At 46.5% G+C, this 14,660-nt stretch overlaps 1 protein-coding gene across 4 annotated transcripts in view; it reads right to left on the bottom strand.

The window, feature by feature from the left end:
- The window catches only part of Ndufaf6 (NADH:ubiquinone oxidoreductase complex assembly factor 6), a 30,676-nt gene extending 27,455 nt beyond the window's left edge, over positions 1-3,221 (bottom strand). The window contains exons 1-2 of one of the 4 annotated variants that reach the window (XM_042270851.1): positions 2,978-3,110; positions 836-1,317 (exon numbers count right to left, since the gene is read on the bottom strand). Coding sequence is in view for 1 of the 4 variants with exons in the window: in XM_006974928.4 (XP_006974990.1) it covers positions 2,978-3,174 (197 nt within the window). In the remaining 3 variants the exon portion in view is untranslated. Of the gene's footprint in view, positions 1-835; positions 1,318-2,977 lie in introns of all 4 variants that reach the window. The other 3 variants (XM_006974928.4, XM_042270850.2, XM_042270853.2) reach the window with 3 other exon arrangements.
- Positions 3,222-14,660: the final 11,439 nt, after the last annotated feature.

Raw genomic sequence — 14,660 nt, 5'->3', positions numbered from 1 at the left:
TGTCTGCTTCTCATTCCAAATGTTAAAAAAGAAATCTAGGGCTGGAGATGGCTCAGTGGTTAAGAGCACTGGCTGCCCTTTCAGAGAACCTGGGTTCAATTCCTAGCACCCACATGGCAGCTCACACCTGTCTGTAACTCCAGTTCCAGGGGATCTGACATCTTTACACCAATGCACATGAAGTAAAATAAATTATAAAAAAATTGAAAGTTAGACTTAATCATTGGGTTGGGGGGTTAGCTCAGTGGTAGAGCGCTTGCCTAGCAAGTGCAAGGCCCTCGGTTCGGTCCTCAGCTCCAAGGGGGGGGGGGATCTTTATTTTATTTTATTTTTATTTACAAAGCGCTTGCAATTGTTTCAGAATATTTCGCTTTCAGTAAGTACTGAAATGAGCTACAAAAGAAAAACAAAGCTGGATATGTTGACACACGCTTGTGATCCCAGCATTTCAGAAGTGCAGGTAGGAGGAGATTCAGGAGCTTGAGGCTAGCCTAGGCTACAATGACACTCTCTCAAAACAACCACCAACAAAGGCAGTGGGGGCAGGTATAAAGAAAATGGTTTAGGCGAGTTTTTATTACACGTACATAGAAAGGCACAGAAATAAGATATATAAACCAATGTGTGTATGTATTTCTGTGCTCGCTAAAGGAGCCTAGAAGCACAAATGATCTCCATCAATGAATGATGCCAATTACCTGCACACAGACATCAGTTCCTACCACCTCCAGACATTCTCGAAAGAATGATGTCCAAGTTGGGGCGGGGAAAATATAAAACAAGCCAAAGACATCTTGAGCATACAGCAAAGATTCAAAGAATGGAAGAGACTTACTTGTCAAAAGAACACCAGAAATATGCTTGACAAGAGCCTGCAGAAACTTGAGTATCCAGAGAATGATAGTCTGGGTATGGTATATACCCAGGGGCTCAGCAAGAAACTCTTACGTCCACGATTTCAAGGCCAGCTTTCGAAACAGCAAGAAGCTGTCTAGAAATCTAATGGCTAGTGTGCAGCTCCGTGGGACGGAGCTTGCCTTGCATCCCCAGGCCTGAGTTCAGTCTCCAGCACCATAAAGAAAACCCAGCAAACAGACGTGACACTGTGACCACCGAAGCCTACGACCTCACACTTGGGAGAAGGGAGGAGAGCGGGAAACCCAAAACACCTGCCAAACACGGGAGCAAATGCACTTTTGGATTTACTTCCCTAATGAAATCCAGGGTGGTTTAGTTATTTTAGTAACGCTTAGACAGTGGTTCTCAAGCTGCAGGTCACGACTCCTTGGGGCTGAACGACCCTTTCACAGGGGTCCCCTAAGACCAATGGAAAACACAGATATTTACATTACGATTCATAACAGTAGCAAAATTGCAGTTACGAAGTAGCAATGAAAATAATTTTATGGTTGGGGGTCACCACAACAGGAGCAACTGTATTAAAGGGTTGCAGCATTAGGAAGGTTGAGAACCACTGGCTCAGAGGCTCTTGAAACCAGGCTTTAAAATCAGATACTGGGGATGGGGAGAGAGCTCAGAAGCTAAGCTAGGCGCTCCTCCAGAGGACCCTGATTTGATTCCCAACATCACCACTGTTCCAGGAAGTCTGATGTCCTCTTCTGGTCTGTGGCACCAGGCATGCACACAGTGTACACACATACATACATACAGGCAAAACACAAACACATAAAATAAAAATAAACACATCTTTAAAAACAAAAAACAAACCAACAAAAAACTGGTGGCACAGACCTAATTGAGTCCTAGCACTTGGGAGGGAGGCAGACAGATCTCTGTGAGTTCAAGGCCAGCCTGGTCTACATTGTGAGTTCCAGGACAGCCAGGGCTACACAGAGAAACCCTGTCATGAAAACTTAAAAAAAAAAAAAGATCCTGTCTCAAATAAGACACCAGTGTTAGCAAGGAAGTGAGGGTGGGTGTTGTTAAACCATAAATGTTCACAGGCCTCTATTCCAAGGCAGGCCCCACCCACCCCCACACCCCACGTGTGTCTATGGAGGAACGCCCAGATGTCTTTCCGGTACCGTGTGAACAAAGCACAAGTCCTGAGACTGTTCTAGTAAATCTCAGGGAAATTCCTTGTTCCCTTGATCTGACGTGAAGTGAGATCATCTATTAAATAGATAATAACCTGACTATGTGCCAGGCAATGATATAAAATGCTCTGGTAAACTTTATTTTTAAATTCGTGTTTATTTTTATGTATATGAGTGTTTTGCCTACACGTCAATACACCATGTGCCTACCTAGTGCCCAGGAACGCCAGAGGGGATTGGCTCTCCTGGAACTGGACTTACAAGCAGTTGTGAACTGCCATGTGGGTGGTGGGAATCGAACCTAGGTCCTCCGGATCAGCCTGTGCTCTTAAACACTGACCCATCTTTCCAGCTCCTAAATACTAATTCTTACAACCCTTGATGGGAATAGCAATTCGTAAGGACCGTTAAATAAGCTGCTTTGGACTTTATTTTTGTAAATAATTTTTAATACAGTCTCACGAGGCTGATGTGTGGCCAAAACTAACCTTCAACCTCCGTTTTCTCTCTCCTAAGATGAGTCACAGGAGCGTGTGCCAGGTTTTGGGAGAAGCTGTTGATCTAGCTAACCCTCGTGCATGCTAGGCAAGTACTCTACCCACCGAGCTAAATCCGCAGCCTCTGTAAGATAGATGGATACTTTTAACCGTGCAGAGCACACAGAACCTTTAACAGTGTTAAAATCGCTGGCTGTCTATGAATAAAAAATACTAAGCATGCAAAAGTTGCAGCGTCCCTTAAAGTCAGGTTCAGGCAGGGTGACGTATTGAGCAGGGGATTCCGTGGCCACGCGAACAGGCAGGCCTGCTGCCTCCCTCTCAGGCACCCGCACGGAGCCCCACAGAACGCAGGCCAGGAGGACGCAGCCCAGTCGGGGCTCCGGCTCCCGGGGACGTCCCCGGGGCAGCGCCGCCGCTCACCTCAGCAGCTCCAGGCAGTAGTGGTCGGACCCCGGGATGCCGGGCCCGCTGGCCGCCGCCACGCTGCGCCGGACTGCCGAGGGCCCCGGGAGCCGCCGCACACGTTCCCACACATCCCGAGGCGGCCGGCGACGGAACAGGCCGGCCAAGCCCAGCGGCCTTGGGCTGCGGACAGGGCCAAGCATGGAAGTCGCCATGACACCCGCGTCACGTGCCCTGCGACCCCGAGGCCACGCCCCGGGAGGCGGCCACGCCCCCGGCGGCGGCCACGCCCCCAGCAGGTCCCTGCCTCTCTGCAGAGGAAGGATGGATGCCTCTCGGACCAGAGCCAGGTGTCGCTGTGGTCTCACACATCGGCTGTTGGGCTGTCCTCTCTAGCATCCATCCTCACGGGACTCCAGAGCTCCAAAAGTGGTGGGTGCCTGCTTCTCGCAGGAGCGGCTGCGTTACATCCCACCATCCCAGAGACACCGCCCTCCTTTGGTCCTCAACAGGAGCACGCTTGGCACTTAGCTTGTAATCGCACTGCCAGAAGCCCGCCGTACGGATTCACCCACATACATTCCCAGAGGCCTCCCAGTGATGCCCTGAGTGGGTACCACTGGGGAGCCCTGTAGCTCCAAGAGAAAAACGCAACAGGTATGGCGCCATTATTAACCACCAAAGCACCAGCCTGTATGTAGCCCACTTGATGTCGGTTGTCTCTCACAACACTCTAAAAGCCCAAGAGAGCGGAGTCATTATTTTGTTTCCTGCTTCATCCCCATTGCCAGTCCCTTGACCATTGTAGAAGCTGACTTGCCTCTGTTCATAGGAAGGTAAGGTCAAAGCCCAGAAGTACACATCGGTAATGCCAGCACTAAGGAGGCTGCGACAGGAGGGTCGCGTGTTCAAACCCATCCTACGCTACACTGTGAGGCTGAAGCAAGACAGAAGGAGAAAAGTGTGAGCCTGAAAAAGGAAAGTAGCCTCTCGGCCAGGAATCAAACCCTTTAGCCTGTGGAGAATTTAGAATTCCAACAGGAGGCTGGAGAGATGGGTCAGTGGGTAAGAATGCTTGCTATGCAAGATAATCTTGCGGGCGCAAGAATATATCATTGAGATTCAGCTGTGTATTAAAGCAGAACTTTGACCGGCCAAGGATCTGTCAAAAGGCAAAGCCATTTATTATGAACATTTGGTGTTACCCAGCCTTTAATATTCCAGCTGTCTTCTGCTATGAAATCCTTGTGTGTAAACAGTTCAGCTCCCCAGACCTGCTGAACCTACTAAGTTACTAACTGCCCTGCTGAGCTTAGGAGACAAGCTGGCGGGAGACCATAGCTTTGTTTCTTGTGCCCATGAAGCTAAGACCATCCCTTCTCCTTGAGAAGGCCTAGTGGTTCTCCTGAGCAATTGACTGAGAACAAAAGAGGTTTTTACATATCAAGGTGAGAGATAAAACAACATTCCTGAGGAGGCAGGGAACCACGTGCCTAGGGAAAGAAAGGGCAGGCATTTTCTCTAGACAAGGACAGAACAGCATGGTGAGAGAGAAGAGAGGATGACAGAGGTTCTGTAGAGGGTAAGCGGATCTCGGGTAGAGTATTCTGAGTGCCAGGAGTAGAGAGCAGCAGAGATGGAGGAAGAGGATACAGAGGACGAAGATGAGGCTGGAAGCATAGGAGTTTAGTTGTTAGCAGGACTATGAGCTAGGGAACTGGATGGAACTAAAGCTATGGAAAGAGGATTTCATCCCAGAGAAATAAAGTAGACGGATATAGAGCTTGGTATGTCTAGAGTTGTTCCTGCCCTGAATGCCTGGTGGAGCTATAGCTGAACTGATAGAATTTTGTCCTAGAGGAATAAAGTTAACAGACATAAGAACATAGTGTACATAGATTTCCCCCCCCCCTCAGATCCCACGCTGGACTTAGCTGAGCTCCTGGACCCTGGATACTCTATAAGATAAGCACCTGATGAGACGGAGAGATGGTTCAGGGGAGCAGGAGACAAAAGAGGGTAACAGGAAGCAAATATGATTGAAATGCATTATGTACATGCCATAATATACCCGTTATTAATGTATAATTAATATATGCTAATAATTAATATATGCTAATAAGGTGTTTAAAATACAATAAAATGAAATTATACTACAAATAATTGTTGTTACTAACTATTATTAATTGAACATTCAACAGGTATGTGGCACAGACATATAATACCAGCATTTGAGAGGTAAGGACGAAAGGGTCAATAACTCAATGTCCAGCTGGAGAGATGACTCACTGGGTAAGAACACTTATTTGTATTCTACTAAAAGAGAGACAGAGAAGGTGGGTGAGGAAGTGGGGGTGATCTGAAAGGAGGTAGATAAGGGGAAACCATAACCAGAATATACTGTGTGAAAAAAACTATTTTCAATTTAAAAAAAAAAAGTGCACTTGTTACTTTTCCAGGACCCAGTGTCCACATCAGGTGGTTCACAACCACCTGAAACTCCAGCTCCAGGCAGGGCTCCAAAGCCACTGGCTTCAGAGGACATCCACACAAACACATAGTTAGAACTTTTTAATTAAGAAAAAAAAAAGAATTCAAAGTCATCCTTGGCTACATGGTGAGTTTGGAGGCCTGTCAAGGAAAAAAGAAAGAGAGAAAGAAAGGAGGAATTGTGACTACATGAATATGAAAATACATTTTTAGTCTAATTCTCTGATATCAAAAAATGTACACTTTCATTCAGAATGTAATCAAAACAGAAGCTCATTGCTTGTGCAAGAGAAATGTCAATGACCACAGAAGCACAGTTTATTAACTAGGCCTTATGCCAAACTGGTTGTCCAGCATGGCAGAGTTAGTTATCACTCTACAGTAATGGCAGTAACTGATCTTTGTTGTGTACAATACATAGTGGCATATCTCCCCAAATATAGCCTAATTTCCATCGTTCTTTGGTTGATTAATAACTACATTGTAAAGAGTTATGTCTTGTTCCAGATTTTTCCACCTCTGATTTTTCCACAGCCTTTGTCAAAAGCTCCTCATTCCTCATGCCAAGAGTCAAGCTAACGTCACCAGAGCTCCAGTCTGTATTTGTTTAGTTTTTTAATGTCAACAGAAATTTTTTTTTTCTGAGACTGGGTTTCTCTGTGTAGCTTTGCGCCTTTCCTGGAACGCACTCAGGATCAAGCAGGCCTCGAACTCACAGAGATCCGTCTGCCTCTGCCTCCCGAGAGCTGGGATTAAAGGTGTGCGCCACCACTGCCTGGCTAGAAATTTATTTTCTTATGGTTCTGAGATCAGCATGCCAGAACTTTCTGTGTTCTGATGTTGGGTTTCACATCAGAGGACCCTCTTTTTAGCAAAAAACAAAAAACAGTGTGTGTGTGTGTGTGTGTGTGTGTGTGTGTGTGTGTGTGTGTGTGTCTTTCCACCATGTGGGTAACATGACTAGAACTCAGATTTTTAGGCTTGATAACAAGGGCCTTTGCATACTGAGTCATCTTGAAAACATCTACCCCCTTTAAAGACTTATTTTTATTTTTCCTGATTATATGATTATATGACATCTGCTTGGGGGATCAGTGCCCATGGAGGCCAGAAGAGGGCATTAAATCTCCTGGAGCTGGAGGTACAGGTGGTCAACCACCCAGTGTGGGTGCAGCAAATAGAGGAATCCTCTAGAAAGGCTGCAAGTGCTCTCGAGCGCCGGGCCATCCCTCAAGCTTCATTTTGTTTGGCATGTTTTATTATTCATATATACCAGATCATCTATAAAAGCCCAGCAAAACAGACTTCCTCACTAAGGAAGCTGCAGTGGTTGCCATTTGTAATCACAACACTGTGGTGTAGAAATAGGGGTCAGGAGTTCAAGGTCATTCTCATCTGTGCATTGAGTTAGAGGCCTGCATAGGCTGCACAAGACCCTGTCTCACCTCTCTCCTTACCCTGCCCCGCCCCCCAAAAAGAAAAGAAAAACACAGGCAAATGCATAAAAATATCATACTAAAAATGTCATACGTGTTTCGCTGTTTCCCTCTTTTATGCATAGACTTTGTTTGGTTTTTACATATTGCCTGTGCAATGTTACTAGACTAGTCTAATGTCAACACCTACATTCTTACAGGACTGTCATGGCCTTGGATTGCTCACACCCGAACTCCTGCTGTGGGAGAGTTAACCTTGTTCTAGTCACTTTCCTTTTCTCTCCTGTTTGAGTAGATTACCTATATTCCTTTCCTTCCCTCCTTTCCTCCCTCCCTCCCCCCTTACTTTCTTTCATTTTTATTTAGACAAAAAGGGGGAGATAATGTGGACTATTAGTTGAAGATGTGTTACATTGGCTTATGCTCTGGAACATTTGTTTAATGATAGAAAGATGTGTCGTATTCTTTTATGTTGCATTTGTTTAACTCTGTGAAGCTGAATCTAAAACACCTGATTGCTCTAATAAAGAGCTGAACGGCCAATAGCGAGACAGGAGAAAGGATAGGCGGGGCTGGCAGGCGGAGAGAATGGGTTCCTGTGTTGTATGTTGCTCCTTAGCTATTGGTTTCCATTCTGGGGAACTCTGGGATCCTTAAACAGTAGGGACTTAGCTGGAGAAGTAGCTCACTAAGGGCTTTGTTCCCACTTTGGGCCCGCACTCCGTTTTCTGGTCCATGGCATGTGAGATGCTATCACTGCATGATCCTCTGCCAGGCCTTCCCGCCATGACGGGTTCCTCTGTCTGAGGCCATGACCCGGAACAAGCCTGTCCTCTCTAGACTGTCCCCAGCGGGGAGAAGAGTGACTGATGCATCCCCAGCTGGGGCTAGCGCCCTGGGGTTAAAATTTGCTTATTTATTGTTCTTTTAAGGTGGGGTCTTGCTACACTGCCCCTTTTTGGTGCTCCCCGAGTAGGCTAGGCAGCCCCAAACTTAAAACAATCCTCTGGCCCCAACCTCAGAAACACTGAGGTTATAATTGTACACCACCATGCCTGGCGTTTAGATTGTTTTCTTTTAATTGACTGTGGTCCTGGGCATTGAAGCCAGGGCTTTCCGTCCGACAAGGGAATGACCACTAATTCCATCTCCATTAACTTATTTGTTTGTTGTATTTTGAGACAGGTCTCACTGTGAAGGCTGGCCTTGGACTCCAGACAGGCCTCAAACTCAGGGTCTTCCTGCCTCAGCCTCCCAGGCCCACCTCATCCACACTCTATAGGAAGGAAAAATGAGATGTAGAAAGGTTAAGTAACTTACTCAAATTATTCATCTGGTAATAAAGGTGGAGATAAACTTGTACCTTGTACAGTGTCTCAACAATCTCCATCTTTATTTTTACCTCCAGGCAAAGACGGAGTGGAAAGACTGTTCCACACGAGGGCGCTGTGTGTGCAAAGGACCTTAGTTCAGGATCCAGTTCCCATTCTGAAGAGTGGTGGCCCTGTAACCAGCACTCACAAAGCAGAGTGGATGCACCCCGAGTGGGAAGAGAGGTCACCAGGGATCCAATGCTGGGTGGTGCTTTCTAGGGAAAGTTGAGATTTGGGGATCTTTATATACAGTGTGTTAGGGAACCGCCCGAGAAGTTAAAACAGGCGCTTGATATAATTCGTCTTCGACTGGAAAAAGACAACTCTGGTTTTTGTTGGGGGATTAGCTCAAAAGCAGGGAGACCAGTCGGAAGCTTATTGAACCAAACTAGACTCACTGATGACTGGGGTGGGTGCAGATGTGGAGATGAGGAAAACGGAGTGTGTGGGGGGGTGCATTTCAGAACTCGCTGATGCACAGGAGAGCTAGGAACCGATCCCAGCCGCTTTCTCACGCAGAAGCCATCCTCTTCTTCCAAAGGATTCAGGTCATCCTCAGTCCAGGGATGGCGTTCCTCATCACCAGTGGCTGGGGCCTTGGAGTCTGTGTATCTCCGATCTGCTCCACGAGAACTAAAGAAGTCTACTGTGAGCTTCTGAGGAAGTCACTCCACTAATAAAGGAAGCAGAAATATAAGACAGCACATAGGAACTACTTCCAAAGCGCTTTAACAGAAAACTGAAAGGGGCTGATGAGATGGATCAGCAGGTACCACTCACAAGCCTTTGTTCAGTCTCCAGAACCCACATGGTAAAGGAGAGATGGACTCTACCCCCACCATCCCTCACACACAGAATAAATAAACAAATTATGTTTTTTAAACAACTAATTTAAAGGCTGATGGTATACCTCCAATAGTAGTATTTGACCAGCATACATGAGGCCCTGGTTCAATCCCTATCACTGAACACACACACACACACACACACACACGCACGCACGCACGCACGCACGCACGCACGCACGCACGCACGCACGCACACTGCCTCCAGGCCCTCAGAATCTAGTCTGTGTAGTATGTGGGAAGTCAGATGCTCTGACTTGGGAGGGGCTACAGTCCTTGTCTAGGATAAAAATAACTGATTTTTTTTTTCATTTCGTTTGGTTTCTGTCTTTTCGTATGGCATCTTTCTCATCCAGGAACTTGTTATACACAATACACATTTATAGAATCACTTACCTCTATAATATCTCCCCCCTTCTCCTCCCTCCCTCCCTCCTTCAAACCCTCCCACCCACTCCCCTTCCTAACACAAGGTCTCACTATGTAGCCTTGACTGGGGTGGAACTTAGCAGTCCACCTGCGCCTGTGTCCTGAATGCTGGGTTAAAGGTGAGCACCACCATGCCCAGCCCGGCACTGTTTACTGCTGTAACTTTCAGTTTGAGAATTTGTGCTTTGTGTTGTCTTTAGAAAGGGATTTAGTTTTGTTTCTGTTTGATTTTTGGTTTGTTTTTGTTGTTTTTCTCTTAAGACAAGGACTGACTTATTCTGTAATTAAAGCTAACCTGGACTCATTATTGTAGCTCAGGCTGGCCTCAAACTCACAGCAGTTGCCTTTCCTCATCCTCTTTAGGGTGCGATTCCAGATGTGAGCCACCATGCTGGGCTGGGTTCCCTTTTAAAATAATTTTTTGAGGGGCTGGAGAGATGGCTCAGCGGTTAAGAGTACTGACTGCTCTTCCAAAGGTCCTGAGTTCAATTCCCAGCAACCACATGGTGGCTTACAACCATCTGTAATGAGATCTGGTGCCCTCTTCTGGCCTGCAGCCATATATGCAGGCAGAATACTGTGTACATAATAAATAAATAAATCTTTAAAAAAATAATAATAATTTTTTGAGATCATATTATTTCCCCCTTCTCTTTCCTCTCTCCAAACCTTCCCATGAACCCCTTTCCTTGCTCGCTTTCAAATTCAGTAGCCTATTTCTCCTCCTTCACCTCAGACGTTTCCCTTTTCACATGTACATTTTGTGTTCACAGTACTGCACTTGTCTGCTGATGTTCTGTCCCTCACTCCTTTTCGTGACAAGCTTATTGAATGGTTCTCAAGACTCCTTCTGTATAAACAGAAACCTCTGTCGCGTGACAGAGAAGTACTTATTGTTGCAATGCCATTATCAGCGGCCACTGGTTGTGAGATGTGGTCTCTGAGCTTCAAACGACTCCAGAACTGCCAACTGCAGTGTAAGGAGAATTATTTAAAGGTGACAATTTTGTGAACACAGAAAGCGTTTTTAAAGTGACCACTGCCCCACACTGCTCCCACACACTCGGTGGCTGAGGCCCTGCGGTGGTTCCTCACACACAGCCAGCTAGCCAGGCCCCACTGTTCCTTTCTTGTCCTGCAGTTTTCCTGTCCTTCTTCTTTATTTATCCACGTGACTGGCCTTGTTTTGTTTGTGTTTGCCAGTCCAGCCATTGAACCCAGGGCCTCTCACGTGCTAGGGAATGCTCTACCTCTGAGAACATCCCTACTTGACTTTTAGGATCAGTTTTTGCAGTCATTTTTAAAGGCATTTGTGTTAGAATTGTGTTAAATTCACACCTAACACAACTTCTTAAAACATTGAGACTTAGGCTGATGTGGTGGTGCACATCATTAATCTTTAGTACTTGGGAGGCAGAGATGGGTGGATCTCTGTGAGTTCCAGGCTAGCCAGAGCTATATAGTCAGGCAATGTCTCAAAATAAACAAATAAAATATTTAACTTTAAGGGCTGGAGAGATGGCTGAGAGGTTAAGAGCACTGACTGTTCTTCCAGAGGTCCTGAGTTCAATTCCCAGCAACCACATGGTGGCTTACAACCATCTAGAATGAGATCTGGTGCCCTCTTCTGGCCTGCAGGCAGAACACTGTATACATAATAAATAAATAAATCTTTTTTAAAAATTTAACTTTGTAAACATTTAATAACAACATAGTTAATGTCATTGGCATATGTAATGCTTTAATTATTCTATAATTCAATCCTCATTATTAAAAGGAAAAACAGCCGGGTGGTGGCGGCGGCGGCGGCGGCGGCGGCGGCGGCGGCGGCGCACGCCTTTAATCCCAGCACTCGGGAGGCAGAGGCAGAGGCAGGTGGATCTCTGTGAGTTCAAGGCCAGCCTGGGCTACCAAGTGAGTTCCAGGAAAGGCGCAAAGCTACGCAGAGAAACCCTGTCTCGAAAACCAAAAAAAAAAAAAAAAAAAAAGGAAAAACAATTACATTTTTCTATACTCACACAATACATCTAACACCAGTTGAGAGTATTTCATATGAAATTATTATAACATAAACTACTGAAAGTTAGCACAGATTCCACAGATTAAGAGGGCTTAGTCTCTCAAGACTGACTCCATTTCAGAGACAGTAACAAGAAGTGGGTCCCCACCTACGTGTTTAACACAGCTATAAATCAAAGATCCCGACTCTCTTCCGCAGGCACAGTAATTAGAGGCAGCAGCTCGCATAGCTCTGGAATCGGTAATGGGTATAGTAAAGGACAGAGATGAACACCCAGATGAAGACTTACACTGGGTAAGGTCTGTGGGGAGGCCATGGAGTTTCCCTGCAATCTCTCGGCACACTGTTCCCCCAGCACCGTAATATGTTTACTAATCAAGATCTCTAGAAGACCTTTAAAGCAGAGGAGTTTATGGAGTTTATGCAGGCATGGTTGATCATTAACTCAATGGCTAGCTGCTGGGGGGCAGGGCGAAACTGGAAGTTCCAAACGTCTAACTGAGCCTCCTCTGACCAGACCCTAAACAGAAGCTACCCAGAGAGCCAGCGAGAGTCATCTCATTAGAACAGAAGATATCCTACGATCTGTGACATTTAAAAGGTTGAGGAGCTCTGTGTCAGGAACAAGAGTCTAAGACCAATACAACAAACCTATGACTAAGATGTTCTGTAGCTCATGACTCACAGGTACTGCAGAAATTCTCTTTCTAGAACCTGACATAGAATCAAACGCCTTATTTCATTGACATAGTTTATAGTTGAATCCTCACCTAGATCCACGATTACTACCTTATAATGGCAAATCTTTAGTATATCTGACATTGCCAAATCTCTTATGAAGTAAATTCTGTGCTCTCAAAATTGTGGGTAGAAGTTTTAGATCTTCTACATTCTGAGGACTGGGCAGAGCCACGGTTGGAGAGATGGCCCAGAGGTTAAAAACACACATACTCGTTCTTACAGAGGATCTGGGTTTGCTTTTCAGCAGCCACGTGGGCTCCCAACCATCCTGAACTCTAGGGAATGTAACTCTCCCTTCCAACCCTTGAGGAAGGACACGCGCACACCGACACACACCCACATATAAACAGAGAAATCCTCTAAGGTAGAAAACAGAAGTGGAGGGGATCCCCTCTGGACACGCCAGTAGCTGGGGACAAGGTTGTCCAAATAAGAGCTCACTGTGGCCTGACTGAGATGGCAGCAATGTGGAGTTTTAAGGGATGCTTGGGGACAATTTGGCACACACTTTCTAGACAGTATTCATTGGCATGTGATCACCCATAGCAGGACCATGAGAGACAACTGGACACATCCCTGGCCTCTCTGCCACCACCCTGGATCTTTATTCCTTAACCTGCCCTGTTCTAACACGCCTTCCGACTTGGTAGGAATGTTCTTTCACAGTGTTTACACAGTGTTCTTGACTTTGCCTCTTGTTCTCTGGCGATTGCTTCCTGGATATGAAGGTGGGCTGGGTTTTTGTCCCTAGTCAGTTTGGCCCTTCAAGTGACAGCTGTGGCTCTGGAGGACCGTGGGCATGGCAGGGCATCACTGCAAACTGACTGAAGTTGACTCCTGTTAACTCACATCCACCTTTCATTCACGGAGCCATCAGGGGAGAACCTGGCTTGGGAGGGTGATGCCCGCAACTGCCGGTTTGGAGCCAATTAGGAAAAACAGAGCCAGTGACGTTTCAGACGTCTCTGCTGTTGCTGACCTGGTGACTTAGCAGGACAGTGCCCACTGAAGCTGTTAGTCTGCTGTTAGCTCCATAAACAGGTTCAGAGGGCACTGCCATTTCGGAACAGCAAAGCAGTGTCAGAATGCCTACTAGAGAGGAAGAGATGAAGATTACTGTCTTGGGCTGGTGAGATGGCCCAGCAGAGAAAAGGTGCTATCTGCAAGATTGACAGTCCCTGATGGGGAGCAGAGAATAAACCTCCAATAGTTGTCCTCTGATCTCCACATGGGCATTGTGCATACATGCATGAACTCACGCGCGCGCGCGCGCATACACACACACACACACACACATGCACGAATACACACACTCTCTCACACACACACATGCACGAGCACACACTCTCTCACACACACACACTCTCTCACACACGCTCTCTCTCACTCTCTCACACACACACACTCTCTCACTCTCTCTCACACACACACACACTCACACACATACACACAAATGAAGGCAGTAAAAATGTTGTGAGGATCATTGTCTCTCATTCCCATCCCCCACCCCTAATATGATCGGTCTGATTGATGGCGGTATAACCGTACTCTCTTAATGACTCAGAAGTACCCCCGACTTCCTGCCAAAGGACACTCACGAGTTGTTTTTCCGAGAGTGAGGGATGCTTGTGTGACTGTTCTACACACAAGCACTCTCTGGATTTTTCTGGCAAGCAGTAACACTGCTCCCAGACAAGGAAGGGATCGTGGGAATTGGAGATGGAATCTGTGGTCCCGAAACCGCCTCTGGGGCAAAACAACTAGTATTTTTTTGGGCAATAAGCAGTCTGGGAGTTTCAAAATTCTACTTTAGCTGATCTTCAGTGCTGTTTCATAAGCAGAGGTTACACCTGTTTATCACCAAGGATGTTACATCTGGCCAAGAAAATGTTGTGGTATTTTGCTGTTCCTTCTTCCTGGAACATCGTGTGTGCTGTGTTTTCAAGGAGACCTTTCGGAGATCCAAACCCCAGCCTTTGACCGGCCACCGGGGGCACTACGAATTCCCAGAGGAGCTCCATAGGGGACAGCCCTGACCAGTGAATGCTGTCCATTCCTCTGTTGTTTATAAACCTTGCTGAAGGGTTTATCTGAATCATGTCAAAGGGAATGAAGGGAGGGAGGGAGGGAGAGAGGGAGGAATAAAGAAAGGAGGGAGAGAGGAAGGGAGAAAGAGAGGAAGGAGAAGGGAGGGAAGAAAGGAAGGAAGGAGGGAGAGAGGGAGGGAAGAAGGAAGGAAGGGAGGAGAAAAGGAGGGAGAAAGAGAGGGAGGGAGAAGGAAGGAGGGAGAGAGGGAGGGAAGAAGGAAGGGAGGGGGAGGGAGAGAGGGAGGGAGGGAAGGACAGATGGAAGAAATAAAACCATAGC

The sequence above is a fragment of the Peromyscus maniculatus genome, chromosome 2 (genome assembly GCF_049852395.1).
Source record: "Peromyscus maniculatus bairdii isolate BWxNUB_F1_BW_parent chromosome 2, HU_Pman_BW_mat_3.1, whole genome shotgun sequence".
Classification (NCBI taxonomy): domain Eukaryota; kingdom Metazoa; phylum Chordata; class Mammalia; order Rodentia; family Cricetidae; genus Peromyscus; species Peromyscus maniculatus.
This window is presented reverse-complemented; position numbering and strand designations above follow the sequence as displayed.